The sequence below is a fragment of the Centroberyx affinis genome, unplaced genomic scaffold (assembly GCF_046629955.1).
Source record: "Centroberyx affinis isolate AG114_WGS23_722 - 3 ecotype Tasmania unplaced genomic scaffold, CSIRO-AGI_Caff_v1 ptg001267l_1, whole genome shotgun sequence".
In the NCBI taxonomy this organism is placed as follows: domain Eukaryota; kingdom Metazoa; phylum Chordata; class Actinopteri; order Beryciformes; family Berycidae; genus Centroberyx; species Centroberyx affinis.
The window spans coordinates 9,437-21,005 of NW_027279776.1; the positions used below are offsets into that span (position 1 = coordinate 9,437).

The 11,569-nt window shown below is 38.8% G+C and overlaps 1 protein-coding gene across 1 annotated transcript; it reads right to left on the reverse strand.

Annotated features, from left to right (window-relative positions):
- Window positions 1-4,701: 4,701 nt before the first annotated feature.
- LOC139648870 (CD59 glycoprotein-like) lies at window positions 4,702-7,985 on the reverse strand (the record flags this gene model as incomplete). The annotated part of the gene is made up of 3 exons (XM_071525110.1): window positions 7,928-7,985; window positions 6,955-7,062; window positions 4,702-4,861 (listed from the first exon to the last, which is right to left on the reverse strand). Coding segments are annotated over exons 1-3 (326 nt in total), but the record flags the coding sequence as incomplete, so codon positions are not given.
- Between the last annotated feature and the right edge of the window lie 3,584 nt (window positions 7,986-11,569).

Sequence of the window (11,569 nt, forward strand, 5' to 3'; positions counted from 1 at the left end):
GATGATCTGCTGCGTGTCAGGAGACAGCCCAGATCTGCTGTACACAACCAGAGGAAAAGAGAAAGACAGAGAGAAAGAAATGAGGAGAGAAAGACTGACTGAGAGACTGAGAGAGAGAGAGGGAGAAAGCAGAGGAACGATGAGGGAAGACAGAGAGAAATACAGCGAGGGAAAGAGAGAGAGGGAGAGGGAGACGTGGAGAGTCGCTCTTCCTCTCTGTCCTAGGCTGAAACTAATTGGTCCAGGATTAGAGGAGATTAAAAAAATACACAAAATTATACAAAGTCCTCCACAGGTCTGGTTTCCATGGTAATAGCCCTCTGTTGCAATCAGCAACAGTGATAGAAAATAAAGCAGTTGTTTGCTTGATTAACAAAATTACACAGTTATAACTAGACTTTATGTACAGATTTAGAGAAACAAGGAGACTCATCATAGATCCACATCGTCCATGCAGGTACTTGTGGCGTTGCTATTAGTTTTCATTAAGTTAGCATGTCGAAGTTATCACTTCTTACTTATTGTTTTGCTGTCTGACATTAGAGACAGCCATACTGTATGATCTGTCACTGTTGGGTGATTTTCATGTTTTAACTTCAATTGAAGGATTACATTGTCTTCTAAGGGTTAAAGGTCCCATATTCTCCACTTTCCAGTGTTTTATTTTATGTCTTGAGGTCCATTACAATCTGTTTGTGTGGCGTCATGTACCAAAAACACTCTCAATCCATTTTTACACGTTCATTTTCCAGCATCTGTCTGAGCCTTACCAAGAACAGGTTGTTTCTGTCGCTGTGCCTTTAAGGCTCATTAATATTAACGACCCTCTGTTCTGATTGGCTGACCGTTTCAAGAGAGAAACGAGGGACACCACAGCGCCAGCAGCTACAGGTAGGGAAAACTACCTGCTCAACTGCTTTGTTAGCCTAAATGACAATGAGCGAACCTTTGTGACGCCACAAAGTTACAGAAGTCCAAGCGGCTCGTTTAGAGGCTCGGTTTTCTAATATGGATTGTGTGAATTTAGTGGCCACCCGTGCGTTTTGATACTTTCACAATGTTTAGATATAGCACATCCAACTCCTTTATAATCAAAGCGGCAAGGGAAATCCTGTTTTACACAATATGGGACCTTTAAGAAAATTATACAACCCCAGGCTTTATGAAACCCTTTCAAAACTGAAAAATGCATGGCCATCACGCTAAAGACAAGACTGTTTTCTGTTCTCTTAGTTCTTGAAAAGTTGACATTTTGGGGATACAGTAGAAGGTTTTCACCCAACAACAGCCATATGTAAAAGTTGACATGGCTCACCAGGCAAAACAAAATATATATTTATATTTGGATCAGTAACGCACCCTGCTGTGAACCTGTTTTTGCTGCTTGTCTGCCTGTCTGGGTCTATTTATACAAGAAGAGTTTTTCTACCAGAAAGTTAAACGCAGCAATCTTCAAACATCAAGACATTATGACAGAGAGATTTAGAGAGAGCGAGGCAAGCAACACAAATTGAGAGCTACATTCAACTCCCTGACAATGTAAGTATATGGTAACTATATGACTCCAAACCAATGAAACCAGCTGTTGACTTAGTTATATAACTATATGACACAGATAAAACTGTTGAGACGTGATATTTAACACGAGACAACATTTTCTAACCAAACAGGAAACAATTAGTAGTGAAATGTGAAATGAGACTCAAATTAATAAGAAAAAACTCCAGCTTTGGAAAAAACAGATGAACTATGAGACAAAAAAAACCTCTATATTTTGTAATATATTGGCTGTGATACACAAAACTACAATCAAACTCACACAAAAGGATTTATACAAAAATTATATACAATTCACATGTAGGCTTATACTACAAACATAAACACATAACACACAATGCCTTGCAGTTCTTCAGAGAAAGTGCTGCAACAAAATCAGGCTTAATTGGCAGCAGAGAGAGGGGAGCAGAAAGAAAGAGAAAGAAAGGAAGAGAGAAAGAAAGAAAGAGAGAGAAAGAACAAGAAAGAGACGAAGAGCTCCCAAGGCGACGCAAAGTCCACAGAAAAATATGAAACTTAAATTAATAGCCTGGGTATGTACTTGTTCCATCAACTAAAAAGCATCTGCCGTTAATTAAAAACAGGCCTCTACCTTTCAAAAAGCAGCTGATACTCCGTCTGATTATAGCTGGATCCAGACCAAAACACCGAATTCACTTCTGTATATTGTATCACTTGTGCAAAGGCTTTACACTACATGGCAACATTTTGTGGCGCCATGCTGCTCGCTCGTGCGAGTCAACTCTGAAGCAGCAAAGTTTCCTCCTTGTCAATCATGTCGGCTGATCAGACAGGCTGCGGCATGCAGAGACACTCTTTATTTTCCCACTGCTTCTCAAATACACTCTTCAGTGTTAACTGAGGTTTTTGAACACAGGCAGTTGTATCTATTTCAAGCTGATAAACCATTTTTAACCCAGCATCAACTGGAAACTGGTGTTTATTTGATGAAAAATATCACATCCCCCAGCACTGGAAGCAGCAGAGTAAAGTTCCTATTCTATTCTATTCTACTCTACTCTACTCTACTCTATTCTATTCTATTCTATTCTATTGAAGCTCTGGGTTTGTTGGAGGCTTTTTGGTAAGCATCCTGGTCTATTTACAGTTACTTTTTTGGTAATCTGATTACGTTATACAACCACATACAACGGCCCATTTCTTACCAATTTAAGGTTTAGTCTTGCAATCGCGCACACACACACACACACCCACACACACACACACACACACACACACACACACACACACACACACACCTGGGCTCTCCTCTCTTCCTTGGCCAGATGTTAGCGTTGAGGTTTGGATGTAAAATCAAGTGTGAGAAATGTTTTTAATTACCTGGCCACCTGGATAGGGTTGTAACACACACACACACACACACACACACACACACACACACGCATACCATAGCATCACAATACTTGTGAGGGCTTTGCTTTGATTCATAGTGACACATAGTGATTCCCTTGACTCTAACCAAACCCCAAACCACTAACCCTTAACCCTAAAATAAGCAGTTTCTCCTAGAAATAAATGTCCTCTTTTGTTTTGTAATTGAGCTATACTTGTGAAGACCTCATGAAGATAGAAGAGGCATACACACACACACACACACACACACACACACAGCCACCGTTTCGGGAAACAGATGTTGTCCTTCTCTTAATTAAAGTCAACAAATTAAGACATTGTACTTATTCACTGCTGCAGTAATACCCCCCCCCCCCCCCCCCCCCCCACACACACACACACACACACACACACACACACACACACACACATTGCTGTTCTCATCATATAACTCTGTAATCAGCTGTAGGGGAATACTGTAGCTTGTTTAGAAACTCAGTGCAGTCTAATTATTATTCAAGAGCAGCAGCATGAACTCAGTACCGTCCTGGACTTTGATCTCACTCCTGGAATATTACTTCTAGAGTGTTGCTGTGGTTCAGCGGGTTACAGGACCGCACTGTGTACATGTGAAATCATGGGTTTGAGTCCAGCCATTACCCACAACACTGAGTACATGGCTTGTGCTTTCTCTCTCTCTCTCTCTCTCTCTCTCTCTCTCTCCCTTTGTCCTTCCCTCTCTTTCTCTGCCTTATTTTCCTGCCCAAAAATAACTCTTTCCTGCTAAATTATGCACTTCAGCAGCGCAATAACAAGTAAGACGATTATATCAGTTATTATAGATGTTCAAGAGTCACATAAAACTGAAACTCTTGGATTGCTGCATGTGGCTGTGGCCTGATATCACATAATAGTTTATAACTCAAAGCAGCGTTGAACTATCAAAGTAGAACCTGGTGTGCAATTCAGGACGTCTATTTTGAACATGCACAACAAATTGCATGTCAAAAGTGTTTGTGGGTAGTCTTGTCTTGTTAGGATGCCAATCTTCTCCTCTCTCCCCGAGGCATTACTCCCCGGAAAATGAATGTGTCCATGTGAGAGGAGGAGAGATGGAGAAAGATAGAGATAGATAGTGTTTATTTATTGTGCTGTCTTCTTATAACAAGGCCCTGTGCATATTGTCTATGGGAAACTGCACCAGCATGATTTATACTAACCTACCAGATGTGTTTTTTAAGCAAGCCTTCCACTTTCCTTCCCTATTTCCCCCTGGCATCGGTTCAGTCCAACTAATTTTTCATCATTATTTTGTTCAGTAATTAATGCGTCCTTACACCTCAGTCTCAGAATTTGAAACACTTTAATCTCTTTTGGTGTAGGCGAAATGGCTCTGATTGATTTTTTTTTTTTATAATGTTGTGATTGTAATGAGCATTGTTTCATGTGGAGACAGGGCATGAGGCTAAAACGTTGATGAGGTTAATACACATATAATTTAGAGAATGTTATGATTTAAAGTACTTTATTTCAGGAGTATTCAACAGTGAAGACTTAAGCATGATCTCACAGCTGTAATCAGTAATCATCTCCCAAATAGTAGTACATTTTGGCTGTGACTGGACCACTTTGACAGGTAACCAGCTTGCCTTTCATTCTATCCTAAAATAACTTTGGCTACTTATAACTGAATTTGACTTGTGAAATTCAGAATTCACTGAGGGCAGCTGAAAAAATTGCTTCCTTTATTAGTTAAGAAAATCCCAAATTTTCATCAAAAACTCTGTAAACCAAGAGGACTCTTTTGTAAGTATTTCAAAAGAGTCCTGTTGGTCTCCGTTGCAGAGTTTTGATTGGCAGCAGGAGAAGGTGAATTGAGGGAATCCGTAGCTGGCAGCCAGAGTCATAAAGTCACAGTCTGCGTACCTCATACACTTTGTGTAGGTCTTTCCTGAATGGGAGACAGTAAGAGAGAGACAGCATTAGTCCTGTGATCTAATTTATTATCATTCAGCTATGCTTGCAGGTAACCATACATCTTAATTTAGAACAGCAACGTGTCTGTAAACTCCCCCCACCCCCCAAGAAAAAATAGAAAATGTTGTTTTGTGTTCCATGTAATAATAGTCTTGTACCATTAGGTGGCAACTGTGTCCTGTCCATCTATGCGTCTTGTCCTGTATATACCAATTAGGCGGCTATTGTTTTGTCATGCCACCTCTTTGTATGCATTAAACACAAGCAAACTTTTATTGTATTGGCACCATTATTAACACGTTTTGGAAAAAAATGCTGTTTTCTGTTTTTTTTCAAAGGTTGTAAATGAAGCCTAATCTATAGCCTATAATTTACAGGCAGTTTGTCAAAACTGCATGCAGTCTTTCATTGTCTGAATTCTAATGCCTTTTGATCAACATTTATTATATATTTTAGCTGAATTTATTAATTAAATGGCATCTTGGGCACTCTGAAGATGAATGGGGTGTGTACTGAGGACAGCTGCATGAACATCTACACAGTCTACATGGGTCAAGATAGTGTAATGATAATAGCAGTGTAATGCTGCTTAAAGTTCTTATATTATTAAGCCTCAAAGAAGCTTTTTAGTTTCTTTTAAATAGAATTGGCAAGTGTATTTACAAATGATACAAGTTAAGATGGAGCATCTTATGTTGTCATTTGATTATTTATCTATGGATAGTCTCTCCAGTAGGAGCCAAAACATCTTGTGACCTGTCCTGCGTAATAATAGCAACACAGCATAGCACAGGACATGAAACAGGGCAGCATATGGGCAGCACAGGATATGAATTTAAATAATTATTTCTTCTAAATAAATACGTTTTATTAGATTTTTTTTTTTTTTTTTTTCTTGCCTCGTATGTGTATCCTGTCCTTTACCCCCCTTGTCCTGTCCTGTACTGCATGGGTCTTATAATTACAATGGCAGGACATAAACTGACATGCCATCCTGAAGACATTCGACTGGCACACTCCTTTTTAAACTCATTTTCTAACCTTGCTTTAGGCAGTTATTAATATCAATTTGTATAACATATAATTGTTGTATTGTATTGTTGTACCTGTTTTTACTTTGTATTTGATATAATACTTTGTAATGTTGAGTTTAAATGTAAGAATTTTGTCGAAGGCTTCTTGTATTCTAGATATCTCATTCACACCGAGCAGTTTGGAGCAGTTTATTTGAACTTTGAGTGTTTAATGCTTTAGTTCAATTTATTTGTCCAAGTGAGAACAATGCTATTCAAACTCAAGTGCGTCACAAAAAAACACAGTGAGATGCCTGAAAATGCAGGTTTCAGTCTTCTTACAAGGGAGCTGGGGTGCAGTTTGTTATGAGTGAGAACGTAATCAAAACCAACTAGGGAACAATGACAAAATGCAGTGAAAATAGTCATATGCTGACACTGATAGAAAGCACTTCCTCATGCTTGGGAAACCTAGCATGAATGAAGTCTGGACTGATGCTCATAGCCAGGTGTTTAACTGGTATGAACACCAGAGAAGGGAAATTACTGCAAAGAATGCAGACAAGTCCATCATGCTTAGCTAAAGTTACAAGGACAGGAATCAGATTTTTTTTAGCCCCCCACCTGCCTCCAAACTCTCAGGATGGCAGGTTACCAAAACTCTGCAATGCAACAAAGGAAAGTTTTCCTCTATGGTTTGGACCAAAGAAAACAAATTGTAGGTGTGATCGCATCTAAGAGTCACTACTTGAAATATATCAAATGTCCCAAAGTCACAGTCATGACTTTTTTGACCTTGTTAGCTAATTTTCTATGAAATAATAAACACATATTTAACAATACATGACAATAAAAATTAACAAAATTTGTATTTTCTTGTATTTTATATCAAAACTCCATTACTTTTCCTTCCTGGAAAACAGTGTATTTTTAATCATCTTGTACCAGTAGGTGTAAATAAAAATTCCAACCAATAATGTGATTGCAGATTTTGGAACAAAGAAGTCATTATTATTATTATCATTATTATTATTATTATTATTATTGTTATTACCACCACGGGTGAGTTGGAGGCAGCTGTCGTCACCATGGTTACACTCCTGGGTGTCGTCACAGTCATCTGAGGAGCCACTGGGGCAGGAGTAACACTTCAGGGAGAGGCCTGTAGAGAGTTCATATTATTCATGTTATATCTTCAGTCAGACAATCCAATCAATACTGGTGAAGATGAACTCCTTTCCCAAAGCCAGAACCCTAACATTCAAACCTGTCATGTCATCAAGGTGTAAAACACTGGAACTGATCCATAGAGATGAATGAGAGACAGATTTTATGGACCTTTGCTGTTTGAATTTAAGAGAGAAGCTTCATCTCTCATGTGAGGAAGCATAAAGCTAGCTAGGTTCCACTGGTATTCTCAGAAATGTTCATAACTGAGCGCAGGCCATGATGCTGCTGCATATGCTGAGAAATCATATATACTAATCAACAAGCACAGATCCTGTACAGACCCACAGTGCGTGTGTTAAATTCAATTCAATGCACTGAAGCTTTACGACACGGTTATCTGTTAAATAATTCTTAAATACCACAGGTAATAATGATAGCTAACATTAAAGTTTACAGGACAGCAGAAGATGTGGATGTCTGTAAATTGAAGAGTGTGGCTCAATTCAGAGTTCAATATGGCATTATCAGTATGGGACTCAATGTGGCATTTAGCCCATAGGCAAGAGGCCATCTCCTAGTCAAAGACGCCCTCTAGAGGCCATCTCACGAAGCGACATCTCATTAAGCGTTACCTGACTGACTGACTGACTGACTGACTGACTGCGCAGTGGGAAAAACACACATTACTGGCGAATATTTATCAGGACTTGGCATAGCGTGAACTGGAAACACACCACACAAGCACATGTAGACTGCAAGCTGATCTTCAAATGTTCCCAAAGGCTTTTAATTGCTGAAAAAAAATGAGTAGGCATTGATGAAAACTACTGACTTGTTCTTCAACTCCTTTTTCTTACCAAATCCAAACACGGCAAAGCTGACAGCCAGGAAAAACACCACAGAACTCCTCATCATGATTTGAAGCTCTGCCGCTTCTGAAAGTCAAAATGAAACACATAATTTGCAATATTGTCAAGGCTAGAAATTAGCCACATGAACAAATATCTTCAAGTATTTTTCAGCAGTTCCAGCTCAGATCCATCAAACTCGTTGGTCGATCAAAAAGACAAACGATGGAGAGTGGAGGAACACACACTGTTGTATTTTCCTCTGAAGTGCAGGGAATCAAACCCCAAATTTTAAAGCCTGTAAAAAGAAACAGGGCTCAGTTCCCACACATATCACCTCTGCATCTTTTCTTGCTGTTAACAATTTGGCCAAAGGACTTTTCTGTACTCAACACCAGTTTGATTCTCTGAATCACAAAGGACAACATGGTGGTGTGCTTGTTACTCCTCTCTCCTTTATTTACTCTCTGGAGTTTTTACTGTTGTCCTGTCAAGCAAAATTACATGTTACACATCTGTAGAAGCTTTCTTTCACCTAATGGATTAAAAAAGACAGATTATGATACTCTATTGATATGCAGGTATACATGTATTGATATAAAGTCACAGTTGGTAATATTAGCTAGCTGAATTTAATTCCTGGTTTGGCCAATTGGTAAACTGCCTCAACTCATAGCTAGCAGAGAAAGCTGGCAAACTTGATAAACTGTATATTTTTAAGTGAAAGTATCTGACAAATATTGTTTTCAATTATGGTTTTATCTTCAGCACAAATTCTATTAGCACCCAACACTCACCTGTGAATTTAGATCTTAAATCAGGGATTTTAAACAGCTCCTTGTTTCCTGTCAGTGTGTGAGAAAGAGGGAAACTAAACAACCAATTTGTTTGTGTCCAAAGTCTATGTCTATGTGTGCATTAGATTAATATGTCCAAAATATTGGCCAATATTGTGTGTGTGTGTGTGTGTGTGTGTGTGTGTGTGTGTGTGTGTGTGTGTGTGTGTGTGTGTGTGTAATCTTGTCATATACAATCGGTCACTCCCCTTCTTGTCCTCACTCCACCTCTCTCTCTCTCTCTCCCTCTCTCTCCCTCTCTCCCTCTCTCCCTCTCTCCCTCTCTCTCTCTCTCTCTCTCTCTCTCTCTCTCTCTATCTCTCTCCCTCCCTCTCTCTCTCTCTCTTTGCAGATCATTGTAAGCTTCGGAGCCTGCTGGAAGCGTGAAATCTGAGTTCACAGACACACACACACACATCAGAAGCGTGAAATCGAAGTTCATGTTACAGTTTTTTGCTCTTAGAATTTCCTTTATGGATCTGCAGATTTTTAAATGTATTTTAACGTCAATGCTTAGAGGCACAGAGAGAGAAAAAAATATTATAGGGAGACGAAGAGAAAAGAATTGACAGAGGTGGAGGAAGAGTGCTACTTTAATGTGAATAATAGATAAGATTATATTGTACAAGTTCATTGTAATAACACCTTGAAAGTTTTGTCTTTAGCAATCTTCAAGTAATAACAATCAATTAAAGAAGTTAATTATATTTGGAAATGGAATCCATGTCATGTTTAATTCAGTGTACTCTGACATATAATTCTGTATGTTTCTCCATGGGGAAGTTTAGCTTTTTCTCACTAAGGTTTAAACATACAGTTTATTTTCATTACTACTTATTTGCACTGTTTTATCCCTCTTTCAATGTAAATTGTTTTTGTTTTTATTAAACTGTTTTATGCGTTTTCTCTTTAGTGCTAAATTGTAAAGCACTTTGAGTTGCATTTTATGTATGAAGGGTGCTATACAAATACAGTTTATTATTATTATTGTTATTATTATTATTATTATTATTATTATTATTATTACTATTACTATTACTATTACTATTATTATTATTATTATTATTATACCACCAGAAAGCCACATGACTTTACTTTCCCATTGTAACTATTAAGCCTAATGACTGGCTGTCCTGCTCCTCATTACTTGTCCACAGTTGGGCTCAAGGCGGGCGTAATGAGGCAAGCCAGTCTCTCATTTGTTTCTGCTGCAGACCCGGGCTTCAGTGGGGTTTCCTTTGTGCTTTTGTAGGTTCACACCTTCTAGTGCCTTTCTGCTTCCTAGACATTTTTTAACGAAACAAGGTTCTGAAAAAAAACCCCACACAACCCGCCTTTCCTTGCATGGGCATAAAGGGCAGAGTATTTGACACAGCTTTGTTTTTCATCAGAGGGAGCAGCATCATGTGATTGTGTGTAAGATGACAAATCAAGGCTTGTATCAGAGTACCTTTCCACTGGAGAGCCTTTGACTTGCAATACCCTTGCCGTCTACATGTGGCTATTGTTTGTTTTCAGATGTCTCATATGGCAGAATTGTATGTTTTATGTATTATTTTGTTTTTCCAGGAATTCACCTTATTCACATGGCATTTTGAACACTCTACATGAAAGCTTGGCATATATTTAAAACCAGCGTTACTTCATCACATCAAGTGAGGATAGATAGACTTAAAGGTTATCAAATTAGCTATCTATCTTTGGAACAACAACCATGACGACTACTTGAATTTAGCAGGGAACCGGACAGTCAGTGATTACGTACTGGACTCTCTTCGCAAACCGAGGCAAGACTGTCTACCTGTCCACCCTCTTAATCAATGAAAACTGGACAGTCAATGACTATGGACTGAACTCTCTACACAAACTTTAATTCCCCTTTTCTGTTAAGCATATATGAACATACTGTATATAGGCTACACACGCAAACCTGTGTACACATATGCTTTCTGTTTCTGCCCTCTCTCTTTCTCTTTCTTTCTCTCTATCTTTCTTTTTACTTTTTTGTTGTTATGTATTCTGTTGTTTTGCCATATGTCCTTATTCTGTCATAGGTAGGCCTATTTATGACTCAAATCTATAAACATACATTGCCTTTTAAAGACCTCATAATTTATCCTTCTGAAGTCCTCTGTGACTTTCTCTCTCCCTTCCCTCTCTTTTTCTCTCTTCATTCTTTGCTCTCTCTACCACTCTCTCCTTTCTCTCCCTCCTTCCCTCGCCATTTCTCTTCCTCTTTCTCTCATTTCCCAGTCCACTGAGTTAAATATGGGAAAACCAAACCAATCAGGCCATGACATGGTTATTATTTTCTAAGTACTGATTTAAATACTCTCTCCCTTTCTGGCACACGCTCTCTCTGTCTCTCTGTCTTTACCTCTTTCTCTCTCTGACCCTCTGTCTTCCTTCTCTCTCCCTCCCCCTCTCTCCCCCCCCCCCCCCCCCCTCTCTCTCTCTCAGTATTCAGTCCATTTCCAAGGTTGAGGAATTTCAACACCAAGAGATTTAAACCGCCGAATTAATAAATCATTAACATTTGACCAACATGGGGGTGGGATCCAGTATGTGTGTGTGTGTGTGTGTGTGTGTGTGTGTGTGTGTGTGTGTGTGTGTGTGTGTGAGGCTCTTTTGGAGGATTCTCAGAAATAGCCTACTTAGCATAAATTAAGAGGCTTTCCACAGACACATACACACACACACATGAACAAAAGTATTTTGTCGTTGAGCGAGTCCACAAGAAACCATTTGACCCATTTTGAGTCCTGAACAATAGCTTGTTAATAGAAATACTGAATTTTGCACATACATGTATTAT